Below are 16,961 nucleotides of genomic sequence, written 5' to 3'. Positions count from 1 at the left end.
GCAGCCTGTGCCAGGGGCTCACCACCCTCATAGTGAAGAATTTCTTCCTAATAGCTAATCTAAATCCACCCTCTTGCAGTTTAAAGCTGTTACTCGTTGCCTTATCACTACATGCCCTTGCAAAAAGCCCCTCTCCAGCTTTCCTGTAGGCCCCCTTTAGGTACTGGAAGGCTGCTGTAAGGCCTCCCCGGAGCCTTCTCTTCTCCAGGCTGAACAACCCCAACTCTCTCAGCCTTTCTCCATAGGAATGGTGCTCCAGCCCTCTGATCATCTTTATGGCCCTCCTCTGGACTCACTCCAACAGGTCCATGGCCTCCTTCTGTTGGGGGCCTCAGAGCTGAACACAGTCCTCCAGATGGGGTCTCACCAGGGTGGAGTACTGGGGGAGAATCACCTCCCTCAACCTGCTGGTTATGCTTCTTTTGATTCAGTCCAGGGTATGGCTGGCTTTCTAGGCTGCAAGTGCACATTGCCACATCATGTTGAGACTGACATCCACCAACACCCGCAAGTCCTTCTCCTCAGGGATGCTCTCAATCCATTCCCTGCCCAGCCTGTATTTATGCTTGGGATTGCCCCAATTCACACACAGGACCTGGCACTTGGCCTTGTTGAACTTCACGAAGTTCACATGGGCCCACCACCTCTGAAGCCTGTCAGCGTTCCCCTGGATGGCATCCCTTCCCTCCAGCATATCAACCGCACCACACAGCTTGGTGTCATCGGCAAACTTGCTGAGGGTGCACTCAATCCCACTGTCCATGTTGTTGGCCAGATGTTAAACGGCACCAGTCCCAACACTGACCCCTGAGGGAAACCACTCACACTGGTCTCCTCTTGGACATCAAGCCGTTGACTGCAACTCTTTGAATGTGACCACCCAGCCAATTCCTTATCCACTGAGTGGTCAAATCCATGTCTCTCCAATTTAGAGACAAACATGTCGCAGTTTTCATTGCTTTGCACAAGTCCAGGTAGATGGCACGAGCTGCTCTTCCCTCAGCCACTGATGCTATATCCCCATTGTATAAAGGCCACCAGATGTCAGGAATAATTTGCCCTTAGTTGTCGCAGCACTCTCCAAACTACCAGGCTGCAACAAGGTCTTTTGCCATCTCATACCAGCACACTCTTCACACCAGTTCCTCTGCTGCCTTCTCCTAGTCTCTCCTCACCCAGGGCACACTCACACTTTCTCTTCTCTTGCTTCTTTCTCTCTCTGCTTTTTCCTCAGCTGCTCTCTCTTCACTGACTCTCAACCACTTAACAAACCAGCCACAGCTGCACCTTGTCTACATCGGCCAACCCGCCGCCCCTGAAGCCAGCCCACAGCTGGATATTATCAATGATAATTAACCCAGCTTCATTCCTCTGCACTTAGTGAAGCCATATTGGCTGTCACCAATCACCTCCTTATTTTCCATGTGCCTTAGCATATTTTCCAGGAGGATGTGCTCCATGGTCTTGCCAGGCACACAGGTGAGACTGACCGGACTGCAGTTCTTCAGGGCTTCCTTATTTCCCTTTTTAAAAATGGGGGTTATATTTCCCCTTTTCCAGTCTATGGGAACTTCACTGGCCTGCCATGACTTCTCAGATATGATGGATAGCGGCTTAGCCACTTCATCCACAGGTTCCCTCAGGACCCACGAATGCATCTCTTCAGGTCCCATGGACTTGTGCACCTTCAGGTTCCTTAGATGGTCTCAAACCTGATCTTCTGCTACAGATGGCTCATTTGGGTCTTTTGTATTTAGTAAAATTAAGGATACAGACATTTTTCTTGAAAATTTGAAAAATCTTAAGAACTGTTTATGCTCGTAAGTATTTTGTTGCGTTTAATGTGCTGTGGAAATAGAACAGTCCTGTTGGAGATGAATTTCAAGAGTGTGGATAAAACAAAAGAAAATGTGTTGAGAGGTAGCTACGTGCTCTGCATGTTATGATTTCACAATATTCTAGCTATAATATATATAATGCAATTTTCAACCATCAAACCAGGTACGTAGTGAGAGGAGGATATTGTCTGCCTGGGTAAGAGGAATAGCTGTTATTTGTTTACTAATAACCAAAAAGCTCTAGTAAACCTCTGGAAGAATCCATTAAAAGGCAATATCTTGTGCTGGAAGTAAAAGAGCAAACTAACCTAGGAAATGTTTGCCTCCTAATCAAAAGCTTCAGGAGATTATATCATTGAAAGGATCAAAGATGCAACAGAAATCTGTTATGTTTGCAATAATAAACTCCATTTGCCTGCATTTAAAGTGGTGTATTTGCTTGTATGTAAAGAGGATTCTGCCAATTATAAGGGAATGGCAAGTCCTTTTTCATAGATTTTTTTAACATTGTGTGGGCTTGAATAACTCATTAGCTCTGAAGTGATTCATCTGTTAGCTATTTGCTGGCATATTCAATGGCAATTGTTGTCTGTTACATCTTCCTAGAGCCACAGTTGAAAAGTAGCTCTTAAACTGCATGTAATGAAAGAGTTTTTAAAGAGATTATTTTTTAAGAGAAAGTGATACTAAAACTGTTCAACAAATATTTTATTGCTGAGTGAAAAACACGTCCTGTCATATCTAATTAAAAACTCTTTCAGTAACTACAAGACTGTTTTTATTACTCATTAACTTCAGAATAGAGTAATTAATATTGTTACAAAATAATTTCTGAAGTCACTGGAGTTAACCAAGGCTGCACAGAGAAGAATTTCTAAGGGACCAATTGCTCCCCAATGTTAATACAAGAAATCTGCTGATATGATGTATTTTTTACTGGGTTCACTTTTCAGTGGAACAATATAATGAAATCATATTATTGCATATTATATTCCGCATAAGAGCTCTGCTAGCAGTGTCTAGATCTAGGAAAATAGACATGACTCAAAAACATATCTCTTTCTCTGTGTTTTTGGTATTTTTTACCTTTGTTATGACAAGTTTGGTCTGTGCAGTCGCTTCCCCATATTGCTTGTGTGGTCACTGACCCAAAAGCAAATTGTTTTAATTATTTTTTTTTTTTTAAACTCAAAACTAGATTCTTATAAAACCACAAAATTTGGCCAGCAAAGCCAGCTGTCATATCAGAAATTACTTCAGCTGAAGGCTTTTTAAGTTGATGCAGGTGACAGCTATAAATATTTCTGTCTTGGTGCTTACAGCCCTCTGTGGTTGCGAAGCAAGAGCAGCCCCAGAGAGCAACAGCAGCAGGAGGCAAAGGGAGATCAGAGGATGGCTCTCAGAAATGCCTTTTTTTCCCTACAGGATTGGCGGGACAGGTGCCTGGTCCTCCAGAGGATGTGAGCTGTTTTCCAGAAACCAGAGCCATATCGCTTGCCAGTGCAACCATATAACCAGCTTTGCCGTCCTGATGGACATTTCAAAAAGAGAGGTGTGTGATGTCAGGCTCATGGTTTTCGAGGGCTTTGATTCAGAACTTAAGCTATGAGCATGACTCGGAGCATCAGCAGGAGATTGATCCCATGTTGCCGTGTGTCAGGAACGTGTTGCCCCATGCCTGACAGCACCCACCATCGGGTCTGCTGAAAGGGGTATCTTACCTGGTTGGTGCACTCTCTGGGTGCTGCCCGTACACACTCAGCATGCTGAGTGACTTAAGAGGCGACATCATCCGCTGCTGTTGGTCCTGAAGCAAATCCGTATGTTGGCTCAGTAGTAGTGAAAACATTGACATTCCGAGTAGTAAATTTGATTGGAGGAAAACGAAGGAGAAACTCACAGAGGTTCTGTCAATCTGTCTTTCTACAGAATGGGGAGGTGCTTCCTCTGAAGATCGTCACTTACACAACTGTATCCATCTCGCTGGTAGCTTTGCTGGTCACCTTCATACTGCTGGTCCTCATCCGTACACTACGTTCCAACCTGCACAGTATCCACAAAAACCTGGTGGCTGCCCTTTTCTTTTCTGAGCTCGTCTTTCTTATTGGCATCAACCAGACTGAAAACCCGGTAAGAGTTACTCTGTGCTTGTTGCTAGAGTTGTCAAGTTTTAAACCAGGGGGTTCGTATTGCAAATTTTACCTGTTCCCATCTATTCTTTTTTAATTCTGCTTGGCCTCAACAGTCATTTGAAAAACATCAGACTTTTAATATATTCTTATGTGTTTTATGTGATTAATTGCAGTGCCAGGAGTTAAGACTATATCTTATTTTCAGAGAATATATAACAGCAGCCCTGTTGAAGGCTTATCCCAGGAACTGAACCCTGAATACTGATTTCTTCCTTCCTTTCCGTCAGTATGTTTTCTGTCTTGCTTTGTCTGTTCAGTAGGAGGCTCTCCAGTTTCTCCTCCAGCAGGTACCTCACAAGCCCAAACAGCTCCTGGTGTTGACTGGTAGGTTGTCAACTATGTGTTCCTGTGCAGGTGCTAATATGCATGTTGCACACCTATCATGGCCGTTCTGGAGGAGCCACTTGCCAGGCATGGGACAGCTTGCTACATCCAAGAATCAGTAGGAAACCTGTTGCTTTGCTTTGTGCTTTCTAGCCACAGTGATTGTTGGCTTCAGCCCATCATATCTGTTGCCAAAGCTTAGTGCAGGTATCTCCAGCATTGTGCATGTGAAGAACTGCAAGGTATGAATGGTCTGAATATGAGATACATGCCACACATGAAGTGTGTATGTTCTAGGACATCATTGCTATCTTAACTGTGTAGCATTTTATGTAGTATTGCTGCTGATTCTTAGTAGCACGCATCTCAAAAGTCATGGTTGCCGTGCAGACAGGTAGGACACAAGCAGGCAAGGCTTCCAGCACTGCCAAGCTTCACAGTTGCATGTACCGAACAGGCAGCAGACAGATGGGGATGACATGCAATAAAAACTATGTCCTTAACAGATACGAAGAATATTCAGAACTTTGGTGTAGGGATTACCTGAACACTCTGAAGAAAATTTATCTTCTAGAAATTCATTGCTGTACGTGTTTCAATCTAAATTTTGAGAGGGAAGTACAATCTTGACATGAAAACGCACACCACAAAAGAGATAACCATGCTGATTCCACATTGTCCAAGCAGCAGAAATTGGAGAATATGCCTACATTCACTGAGTATCATCACTGTTATGGTAATGACACCTTGGTGCCTAACCACACGGCCTCACTTGCTGTATAGCCCAAAGTGTCACCCTGGATTCTTGTATCAATTTGAACTATAACATGCGTTGACCTTAAATAATTTTAGCTTCCAGTAACTGAGTGCTGTCAAGACCTTTTCCTAGTAAATTTGAGAGCCCTCTCATAAAAACTGTCTTCCCAGGAAGCCTCTGTTCAATAGTAATTCTTTTTGAAAACTAAATAAAATTAAGCTGCTTAAATTCTTCAATTTCTAAGATTCAGGTTACTCTGTTGCCTTTTTTTCTGGGCTTTCTTCCCCCACTTTACCTTTTGAAAAATTGTGAATGCTAAACTGGACAAAGCTTTCCAGCTGGCAGTGTCATTTCCAGTCCCGCGTTCCTACATTCCCATGCACCAGGAACTCCAGTCCCTTACCTGCTGCTATGGTGAGATCTTCTGCAGTGACCTCCCTCTGGGATACGGTCTCATGTCTTGTGTGACCCATGTTGTCTTTGTTCTATAATATACAAGTTTGCATATTTAAATGACTTTGCTCAAATTAACTCATCTTGCCAATTGATCCACAGCACTGTGTAACTTGACCGTTCCCATGCTTTCTTGAGCACACCACTCATTTTTCACGGCATTTCACTAGCAAAGAGTTTATACTCTTTCAGTTCTCTGACATGAATACTGAGGAACAAGGGGCCAAGCCCACATCCCTGCAGAATCTTACCAAAAATTATGTAATAAATGACGGCTCCTCATTTCCAGATTCCTTTCATAATATCATGAAGCACCGAGCAAAAGTTTATGAGTAGTAAAACAGTTCATTACAGCAATACCGCAAATACTAACAGTCGTACTTGATGAGTTTGTTCTCTTTTGCTCCTTCTCATTGTCATGCTTTGGGGCTTATGGTATGATCGTGTCCTGTAGTTACCAGGACTCGGTAAAACACCCCAAACCTTTAACCCACTTACAAAGATCTTTAAGTAACAGAATATATTTCATACAGCAGAAAGCCACTCCTTACACCATACCCAGTCAATTTGAGAAGTTAGGGGGGCTGTAAGCCATGTCTGCTTGAGACAATTATTCATCTGTCTGTATGGAATGAGAGTTGTCTAACGAGTCACGCACTGATGAGCATAAAGAGGTAAAGAATGCTGGAGCACAAATAATGCTGCACTGCTTGGCACTCAGCCTGGCTTTTATGGGTTTCTGTAAATTAAGTCACATTTCTGGGTGAGGTTTTAATCTTTCCGTGGACTATTGATAGAAAGTGATTTATTTTCTGTCTTTTTTTTCTTACCTGAAAAAGGTAATGTTCAGGGCAGCAGCCCACTCATATGCATGTGCAAGCAGTAACAAAAAAAGGCCTGCTTGCATAGAGGAAAGAAAGGTCTTTTATTTGGTGAGCTACATTTTCAATAACACTTGGTGCTATAACAACACTGATGCAGTAAGTGAATCCAGAAAGTTGGCAGTCTTTGTATGATTCCTTCGCTCAGCAAAGTTAAGCAGGGAAATATACATTTCTGAGCATTATATGATGAAAAAACACTAAAAAGTCATGCCAAAGTCTGAAAGCAGGGTCAGTTCTGCATGGGAACAAAAGGTTCCAAAACACAATGTAAAGTATTTAGAAAAAAAAAAAATCAAATGGTTACAGAAAGTGCCCTTAATTCAAGCTTATCAACAGATCCTTGGCAAAATCTTTGCTTTGCTTCTGAAAGAAGGTTAATTGCAAGATTTCAATTCAGGTGTCAGATGCTTGTGGTCATTACTGTTTTCACTCATCAGACTTAAGGTGGGAGGGAAGGCTGGTTAGCAGGTTCTGCAGAAATGCAAGTCTGTGAAAGTCAGAGGTTTCAAGGTGGCCATTTGGTCACAAATATGACTTCAGCTACCACTTTGCCTACTGTAGCTGTTCCTCCTATTCACCCTAAGGGCCCGGTCTCTTTGGTTTTAGCAGGGCCCTCATTTTTGCTGCTTTCAGCCTGGCAGAGCTGAATAGTCCACTTTGTGCTGCTGACATAGGATAAAAATCTGGGACTGGAAGCTCCAGATCTGCTTGTTCCTAGCCGGAGACATGAACTACCTGGGCAGCACTAGCCTGCTTTCTGTTTGTCCTCATGACTTCTGTGCCTGATGCAAGTAGCACAGCCTCAAGAGGGGAGGGTATTGCCAAGCATTTCTGGACAAGAATGTCCTACAGCCTGGCAGTTAGGGTGGTTTTCTGCAGTGGACAAGAAGAGGGTTAACCCTTAGAAGCCACCTTCTGCCTAGAAGCCACTCTCCCACATTGTAGTCAAATATTCTGATTTCAACATCAGGTAAAAGGTTGATCTGTGGAATTGGTGGTGGTCTACTTCAGGCTGCATCATTTTAGTCCAGTGGTAACAGCCAGGCATCCTCCGTGACTTGTTGAAGTATAGATGTGCAAGGTCTGTGGGGTTCATCAGTGAAGGGGCAGAGCTACAAGGACAGAAGAGATGGCCACTGCCTTACCCCGTGGATGCATCCATGCTTTTGCTTCTCAGTCTTTTTTTAAAGTCCCAGGAAAGGAGGTGTAGATGGAACAGACCTTTTCAGACCTATGACACAGACACATAGGGGAAAAATGGTCTGCTGATCTTACATTAGATCATAAGATCATGTCAAATTTTTCCTGTTTGTGAGAAAGACATTTCATTTAACTGGTAAGAAAGTTCCTCAAAGAAAGGCTGGATTTCAAAGTCTACAGATCATCCATTGCTCATGTTCAGCACAATCATTTTTCCTGTGCTGAAACTTTGGATTTCTGTGCCCAGAAGTAAAGTTTTTTCAGGCAGAAAGGACTTTCTCAGGGCCCGGTCCTAAATTGAAGGCCTAAGAACTTCTCAGACCTCCATTCCACCTCTGCCAAACACAAGGAGAGTTTCTTTTACTTTTGTATCTACTAATATCAGACACAAAATATGTTCTACTTTAAAACAAAACAAAGCTACCAAAATGGCACACTTCCTTGGAGAGATATATCTCTCTTTCCGGAAAAACTCAAGTAGCAGAAAAACCCATAGGATGGCCCTTGATATGGAAATGGGATCCACTGAGTCAGTGCAGGGCTGAGGGTGGCCATTCTCAGGAGCCATCTGTTGGCTTTACAGTTAAATTGCTTTAGCTGATGCAGTTAAACATGTTGTGGCTGAATCCAGTGTAGTGGCACTGTGCATGTGAGACTCATACAGCAGCCAGGGCAAAGGGTCTACAGCCTTCATAGGAGAAAGAGCCAGGAGCTCTGCCAGCTATGCCTCTCCCGCAAGCAGGAGTTTGGTCAGAATAGCCAAAATGCTCACCTTTGCAGCAAATATGCACAGAGAAGTTAGCCACAGAACGTGGAGGGCAAGGTCAGTTGCCAAAAGCATGTTGGGTTAATAGGGTAAAGGTGAACCAGACTCAGAACAGGCCACACAATTAAAAAAAACCCAAACCTAAAACTACAAGCTTTCACAATGTGAACAGCTTTTTTGAAACTCTGAAAAATTTAATTAGTGACAGTATATTTGTTCTGCCAAAACCTTTTTATTACACTTGCTTTTAGCTGCACGGGGGAGCTGGTGGCTCACCAGGTTGTGATTCAGAAATGCAACTCTAATTTCCCTGCCCTTTCCCTTCTGCAGTTCGTGTGTACTGTGATTGCCATCCTCCTGCATTATTTCTACATGAGCACCTTTGCATGGATGTTCGTGGAGCAGCTCCACATCTACCGGATGCTGACTGAAGTGAGGAACATCAACTTCGGGCACATGCGGTTCTACTACGTTGTTGGCTGGGGCATCCCTGCCATCATAACAGGTACTGAGACTCAGCCACCCCAAAACAGCTTCTTTTCCTTTCCCTGCCGTCTTTGCTGTCCAGTTACCCCATCCGAGACAGCTGTGGATGCGCTTAACTACTGCTGTCACTTGCGTGTTTTCCTGAACAAAGGCAACAACGAATCATGTCTAGCAGAAGTCAGCCTGAATTTGGCAGGTCTGTGTACCAAACGCCTGTTGCCCCAGTTGAAGAGATACTTACAGTTTTACAATAATGTAAACCTAATTGCACCCAGATTAAAACAGGACTTGATAACATTGCCTAGGAATAACAGTATTTTTGTTTTAACAACTTAGCCTTCAGAAATTTTCCTTCCATGTGCTGGTACCTTGGGGTATGGATACACAGTCTGTCAGGGAGGTAGCTGCAGCGGCTTCAGAAACAGTGCTGCCCACAGGACGTTACTGCCCTTCACTACGTGTCCCCATTGCCTACCCTCGGCCAGCAGTAAATGCTCCCTGAAGAGGATTTCAGCAGTTCTGTTTTGCTTGGCATAAAAACAAGCTGAGGATACTCAAGCATCCTTTTACTTCGTTTCAGATACAAAGGCAGTAACTGCCACTTGAGGAAAAGTGATGAAAAGCTGGAGACAGTAATCTTTTAAACTGTTCCAAGGTGATCCAGAGAGGCACATCTATCTCTGCCCTCACCTTGTCTTTTTTTGTAATCAGATGTTTCCAGTGCTACCCTAAGCACATGGTGCTGTGTTAATTCAGGCAGACAGCTCCTTGGGAAGTACACTTTGCCGAACAGTTGGAGCCGGATTTTTTGATTCAACTATTTGAGCATGTATGTGTTGTCAAATGGGAAATCAGATCATAGGCAGACAGTTAACTTTTATCCAATAACTTTTATTTTTACAGATAACAACATACTGTCAGCAATAGCAGAGATTTAGATGCCTCTCAGATCAAACAAATAGCTATCACTGATACACACATGGAAAAATATTATGGAACAAGTTACACTTTTAAATATATGCCTTTTTTTTTCCTGTGTGGAAAAAGTGTAATGCCAAAACATAGCATAGGTTAGTACAGATTAGTTCTCTCTCTGGAGAGCTGATTCATTTTTCCATATCACCTTGTGCATAAATTCTACTTCTATCAATTTACCTAGAACACAATGGAAGGCGCAGCCCAGAAGGTTCTGCCACTCTAGATACATTCCTGACATCTTAAACAGAAATTGTCCTTGAACTTCTAAAAAATTTCCGACCTGTGTAACTTTTGTCAGCACAAATAGTACTACTGTAGGACATTCAGGAACGTTTAAGTGCAATCAGACAATTGGCAGCATCGTTTCTGGTAGAAAATAAGTATTATCATTAAATAGCAGTAAACAATTTGCATTTCAGAACACATAACTCTCTAGAAGAATTTTGTTGAAAGGATCTTCTGTTTCATGTTTAGCTTCTCTCCTGAATTTTAAATTAATTCAGACCTTCTCAACAGCAGTATTATGCAGTCTGAATATTACATGTACACCATTTTTACATTTTTCTACTTAGATATTGTTCTCTGGAACTATTTTGTGCTTCTGAAGTTTCAAGTTCTGGTTCTGGGTTGTCTGCTGTAATTTAATTTCTGAATCTACTGAATTTGCAGTCCATTTAAATGAAAAGTCAGATCCCTATTACTGTGCAAGTCAGAGGATTTTGTGAAACGATGAATAAAGAAAACTAAGCATTTAGATCACCCTTCCAGATTTAGAAATCATCTGAAGAGAAAGTTATTTAATCATAAATGACACAATGTGTGATTTCTTATGCCTGGATAACTTTGTTACTATACATCTTTTAAATAAGCTTCTTTTATAGTTTGTAAATTTTAATATCTAAACAGGAAAAAGGTTCGAACTTCATAACATGCATCTTAAACACAGTTTCTTTTAAATTGCTTTATGAAAGAAGGATTGTATATGTTTCTTAATAGTGGAAAAGTCTAGATATGGGAAGGAATTTTAGTTTTGGACATGCAAAGGACTTTTTTGTTTCATTTGAAAGATAAATATCTATGCCATTTCATCTTTATCACAACTATCCTGAAAAAAAAAATATATGAACCTACAGTAGCAGTGGCCTTATTCTGTTTCGTTTATTTATTTTTTTCTATTTTCCATGCTCAAACTGACATTCATTTCAGGCTCGGTCATAGTGGTCCTAAGGTATCTGTGATGGGACCAGGCTACTGGCAGAAGCGAACCTTGACCTTTGGGGATGGGGGGAAACTTAGTAAAATGTTTACATAACAAACACTCCAACAGGGAAGAGCCGAATTTGGTCGCAGCATAGAAAAGCAAATTGCCATGAATAAAAGTAGGATGGAAGTTGGGAGAAGGCTTACAGCCCTCAAAAGAGTGTGATTCTGGAATATTTCTCCATGGGGAGTGATAGTGTAACATTTTAGATTTGCTTTAAGATTGCTTATTTTAAAATGTGGCTTGATCCATCTAGGAGAGGGATTTTAATTCCTTCCTTGCCTCAGGAGCAAAGGGCTGGATTTGGCACCAAGCAAGACCCCTCCCGTTCTGCATGTCTTCATGGCAACGCACTAACCTGTTGGCATATGTGTGCAGCAACTGCTTTGCCATGGAGACTGCAGTGCTTATGTTAAAACAGGTTCTTACGTAGCCCTAAAACCAATATCCCCCAGAAAATGGCACTTCCCAAATCTACTCTTTGCTGTGAATACTAAGCAAGGCGATGAATCAGAAGAGAGCAGAGGCTGACCCACAGTTGCCTGAGTCAGACGCGCCGCTGAGCCCACAGGAGCTCAGAAGGGTCAAAACATTGCCTCTGGCAGCACCTCCCCACAGCGTGCTCTTGGCACGCTCCTGGGATAGGTGCTGGTCCCCACAGGACACTTGGCCACAGGGCCAGCCCCAGTTCCTGCAAACGTCAGTGAGCTGTCACACAGCCCACACACTCGGTCTGCTCAGGACAGCCAGGTTGCAGCATTCAACTGATGTGCCAAAATGATTCTCTGTATTATATTGCATTGGCTTAATTCTGCCTTTGGGTAGTGTTATTGAACATATTGTTGACTGCAGTAAAATCTGAACCTCGTACCCAAAGACTGCAATTTGCCCTATTTGTTTAATGGAGAACTTCAGGGTAGGATTTTGAGAGTGAAAAAATGTTGCTGTCTGCCAATTACTTTTAGAGCCAGATGTTTGGCCAAACTGTAGTTTAAGTCCCGCTAATGGGGGAAATCAAGTCCTGGGAAACAGACCTTGTCTATATAATCACATCTGTATAAAATACTTTATGGTCCTTTAATCATTTATGGCTAATTCTTTCTGAATGGCAGCTGCTGAAGGGGGTGGTGGAAGGGCCAGTGAGAGCAGGGAGGGAAACCAGTCCTATCTCATTCCACATTGCAGAGAAAACAGATCCAATATCCACTGCTTTGCCAAATAGCCAGTTTAATTTTCATAGACCGTAGGCCTGTACCAGATGTGAATATTGGCTCTGGGCCAGATTTAAGCAGCGAGAGTGAAACGCAGCTACCTTTCCCTTTTTCAGTGTCTTTTCACCAACGCACATGGGCTTCAATTCAAACAAGGCATTTATTAATGCACATGAATTCTTCTCGCGGTGAGCAGCACTGCCGTCAGCCTTGGCCTCCTGCTCCAGTCAGGACATACGCTCAACGCAATAGGTGCCCCCGATGCCCAGACAACATGCTGTAGCCATTTACCATATGTCATTGGCCATAAGCCTCATAGGCATCAATTTCCGTGTCTTGAAGAAGGAAGACCTTTGCAGACAGGGAACACCTGTCTCAAAGAGGGAAAACGATCTTTGCACAGGAGTTGGCAGGACTCTTTGAAAGAGCTTTAAACCAGATTTGAAGGGGGAAAGGGATAAAATGAGGCTTGCTGGAGGTAAGCCCTGGGGCAGCATGCCAGTGTTTGAGAGGCGATGTGCTAGTGAGGTCCTTCAATCTGCCATTTCAGAGGAGGGAGGGAACGGAGATTCATGTGAGGGCAAAGGCAAGGGTTATTGATGTGTCAGAAACCACAGAAGCACCTGAGAATGGTCATGTAGGAACTGGGGTTTCTCCCCAAAAAAAAGGTGCCAGGATCAATAACCTAACTGAAGTGCATCTATACCAATGCACACTGGTGTAGTGTGCTGGAAGCTGGAAGCCATCATGCAGTGGGAAAACTATGATATAGTTGCAATAACAGAAACATGGTGGGGTGACTCACACGCCTGGAGTGCTGCAAGGGATGGCTATAAACTCTTCAGAACAGGCAAGGAAGGAGAGGTGGTGGAGTAGCCCTGTCCTTTAGGGAGCGTTTTGACTGTCTAGAGCTTAGTGATGGTGACAACAGAGTTGAGTGTTTACAAGTAAGAATCAGGGGGAAGGCCAACAAGGCAAGTAAGAGTCTATTATAGACAACCCAGACAGGATGAAGAGGCAGATGAAATATTCTATAAGCAGCTGGGAGGAGCCTTACAATCACTAGCCCTTGTTCTTCTGGAGAATTTCAGCTTACCAGATGTCTGCTGGAGGTACAATACAGCAGAGGGGAAGCAGTCCAGGGGGTTTCTGGAATGTGTGGAAGATAACTTCCTGACACAGCTGGTGAGTGATCCAACAAGGGAAGGACCCGTTCTTCGTGAACAGAGAAGGGCTTGTGGGTGATGTGGTGGTTGGAGCCTGTCTTGGGCATAGCAATCATGAAATCATAGAGGTTTTGATTCTTGGAGAAGTAAGGAGGGGGTGCAGCTGAACTGCCACCTTGGACTTCCAGAGGGCCAACTTTGGCCTGTTTAGGATCCTGGTGGACAGAGTCCTGTGGGAGGCAGCCCTGAAGGGCCACAGGGTCCAGGCAGGCTGGACATTCTTCAAGAAGGAAATCTTAAAGATGCAGGAGCAGGCTGTCCCCACGTACCAAAAGAGGAGCTGGTGGGGAAGACCAGCCTGGCTGAACAGAGAGCTGTGGGTGGAACTCAGGGGAAAAGAATTTATGACCTTTAGAAGAAGGGGCAGAGAACTCAGGGTGACTACAAGGATGTCATGAGGTTATGCAGGGAAAAAATTAGACAGGCCAAAGCCCGACTAGAACTTAATATGGCTACTGCCAGACAATTTTAAAAGTTTCTATAAATATATTGGCAACAAAAAGAGAGCTGAGGAGAATCTCCATCCTTTATTGGATGGGGGGGGGGGGGGGGGGGGGGAAACATAGCGACAAAGGATGAGGAAAAGGCTGAGGTACTTAATGCCTTCTTTGCCTCAGTCTTTAATAGTAATACCAGTTGTTCTCTCTGAGCCAGAAGACAGCGACAGTGAGCAGAGTGAAGCCCCCATAATTCAAGGGAAGATGGTTAGCGACATGCTACATAAGGTAGACACACAGAAGTCTATGGGCCAGATGGGATCCACCCAAGGGTACTGAGGGAGCTGGCAGAAGTGCTCGCTGAGCCACTTTCAATCGTTTTTCAGCAGCCCTGGCTAACCAGGGAGGTCCCAGTTGACTGGAGGTTACCAAATGTGACACCTGTGAACAAGAAGGGCTGGAAGGAGGATCCGGGGAGCTACAGGCCTGTCAGCCTGACCTCAGTGCTTGGGAAGGTTGTGGAGCCAATCACCTTGAGTGCCATCGCACAGCTCATACAGGACAACCAGGCGATCAGGCCCAATCAACATGGGTTCATAAAAGTCAGGCCCTGCTTGACTAATGTGATCTCCTATGACAAGATGATGCACCTAGTGAATGAGGGAAAGGCTCAATGGATGTTGTCTACCTGGACCTTAGTAAAGTTTTTGACGCTATTTCCCACAGCATTCTCCTGGAGAAACTGGCAGCTCATGGCCCGGGTGGGTGTACTGTACCCTGGGCTAAAAGCTGGCTGGCCGGCCGGGCCCGGTGGGTGGTGGTGAGCGGAGTTACATCCCGCTGGCGGCCGGTCACAGCTGGTGTCCCCAGGGCTCCGTGCTGGGGCCAGCCCTGCTTAATGCCTTTATCAATGACCTGGGCGAGGGCACCGAGCGCACCCTCGGCCAGTTTGCAGGTGACACCGAGCTGGGGGCAGCGCTGATCTGCTGGGGGGCAGGAGGCTCTGCAGAGGGGTCTGGGCAGGCCGGGCCGATGGGCCGAGGCCACTTGTAGGAGGTTCAACAGGGCTCAGTGCCGGGTCCTGCCCCTGGGTCACACCAGCCCCACGCAGCGCGACAGGCTGGGGCAGGGGGCTGGGAACTGCCTGGGGGGAAAGGGCCGGGGGGGCTGGGTGACAGCCCTGGGCATGAGCCAGCAGGGTGCCCGGGGGGCAAGGCGGCCAACGGCATCCTGGCTTGTGTCAGGGACAGTGTGGCCAGCAGGACCAGGGCAGTGATCGTCCCCCTGCACTGGGCACTGGTGAGGCCACAGCTTGAATCCCGTGTTCAGTTTTGGGCCCCTCACTTCAGGAGGGACATTGAGGCGCTGGAGCGTGTCCAGAGAAGGGCAACGGAGCTGGTGAAGGGTCTGGAGCACAAGCCCTGTGAGAAGCAGCTGAGGGAGCGGGGGTTGTTTAGTCTGGAGAAAAGGAGGCTCAGGGGGGACCTTATCAGTCTCTGCAACTCCCTGACCGAATGTCGTAGCGATGTGGGTGTCAGTCTCTTCTCCCATGGAACAAGTGATAGAACAAGAAGAAATGGCCTCAGGTTGCTGCAGGGGAGGTTTAAACTGGATACTAGGAAAAATTTCTTCCCTGAACGGGTGGTGAAGCATTGGAATGAGCTGCCCAGGGAAGTGGTTGAGTCACTGTTCCTGGAGGTATTTAAAAGAGGTGTAGATGTGGCGCTTAGGGACACAGCCTATGGTGGGCTTGGCAGTGCTAGGTTAACGGTTGGACTCGATGATCTTGAAGGTTTTTCCAAGCAAAATAATTCTACATTTCTATGGTTTTTCAGGTCAAAGGTAGGAATCCCAGTCCATCACCATATGGGCAAACTGTGTAGGTCACCAAACCAGGCAGCTCTGTAAATCAGCAGGTGGAGGTTGGACTCCCTTGGAATTGTCCAAGCTTTAAAAATAACACAATAAAATGTGTGTTCTTAACTCAGTTGCCTTGGGGGCGTTGGCAAACTCCATTTCAAACAGTGCTGAAACCAAGATGAGGTACCTGGGATGGCAGCTTAAAATGAATCCCACCTGAGCTCAAGCGGTTAACTCCTGTGAATTCCCAGGTTCCTTTGTCTCTGGTGTTATTATAGTAACAGCAACCTCACAGCAGTTAAGAATGCACTTTTTTTTGTAATATAGATGTCACCTCAGTTATGATTCATGTTATTCTGCTGTATAGGCTTATTGAAATTCCTCAACATGTCACTCCGCCTCAAGGCTTCATCATACTGTGTGAACATGACTATAAAACTGTGCTGAAACAGAATTATTTTGGGACTTGAATTTATTGTCATTTTCATGCAGTTGAACTTTGTTCTGGTGGGCAAAACTCATAGTATCATTTGATATGGAGTCACCAGCATAAAGACTTTGGTTTTGCCTTGATTTTGACTTCCAGGACTCTGCTGCTGAACACATTTTGCCGCAATCATTTTGTTTGCCAGACAGTGATTTGAAAACGTGCCTGGTTGTACAGAAGATCTCAGAAGCACCTTTCTGATGTACTTTCTCTACATTTTTGACGCAGGGCTTGCTGTTGGTCTGGATCCACAAGGCTACGGGAACCCTGATTTCTGCTGGCTTTCTGTTCATGACACCCTTATCTGGAGTTTTGCTGGGCCCATTGTAATTGTTGTAGTTGTAAGTATGGTGGACTTGGCGTCTGGAGCTGTCTCTTCCTTACTGCTACCTTTTTTTCTCTTGTTTTATCAAACAGTTGTCATAATATGAAGCAACTGTATTCTTTGCATTTGAAGCTGATTTACTCAAACTTGCCTCTTTTGCTTAAAACAGATAAGGCATGAGGTAAGCTCCTGAAAATCAGAGGGCTGCTTGCCAGTGTAAAGATTGCTTGTGGAACAATGGCTGTATGGCCAGAAACCTATTTATTTTTTCCCATT

At 44.6% G+C, this 16,961-nt stretch overlaps 1 protein-coding gene across 6 annotated transcripts in view; it reads left to right on the top strand.

Annotated features, from left to right (window-relative positions):
- Nucleotides 1-16,961, top strand: part of CELSR1 (cadherin EGF LAG seven-pass G-type receptor 1) — a 173,232-nt gene that overhangs the window by 144,561 nt on the left and 11,710 nt on the right. For all 6 annotated transcript variants that reach the window (XM_055808888.1, XM_055808883.1, XM_055808886.1 and 3 more), the window contains exons 23-26: nucleotides 3,264-3,390; nucleotides 3,768-3,968; nucleotides 8,745-8,919; nucleotides 16,589-16,701. In XM_055808888.1, the coding sequence (XP_055664863.1) occupies nucleotides 3,264-3,390; nucleotides 3,768-3,968; nucleotides 8,745-8,919; nucleotides 16,589-16,701 (616 nt within the window). The remainder of the gene's footprint in view (nucleotides 1-3,263; nucleotides 3,391-3,767; nucleotides 3,969-8,744; nucleotides 8,920-16,588; nucleotides 16,702-16,961) is intronic.

Source organism: Falco peregrinus, chromosome 6 (assembly GCF_023634155.1).
Source record: "Falco peregrinus isolate bFalPer1 chromosome 6, bFalPer1.pri, whole genome shotgun sequence".
Lineage (NCBI taxonomy): Eukaryota > Metazoa > Chordata > Aves > Falconiformes > Falconidae > Falco > Falco peregrinus.
This window is presented reverse-complemented; position numbering and strand designations above follow the sequence as displayed.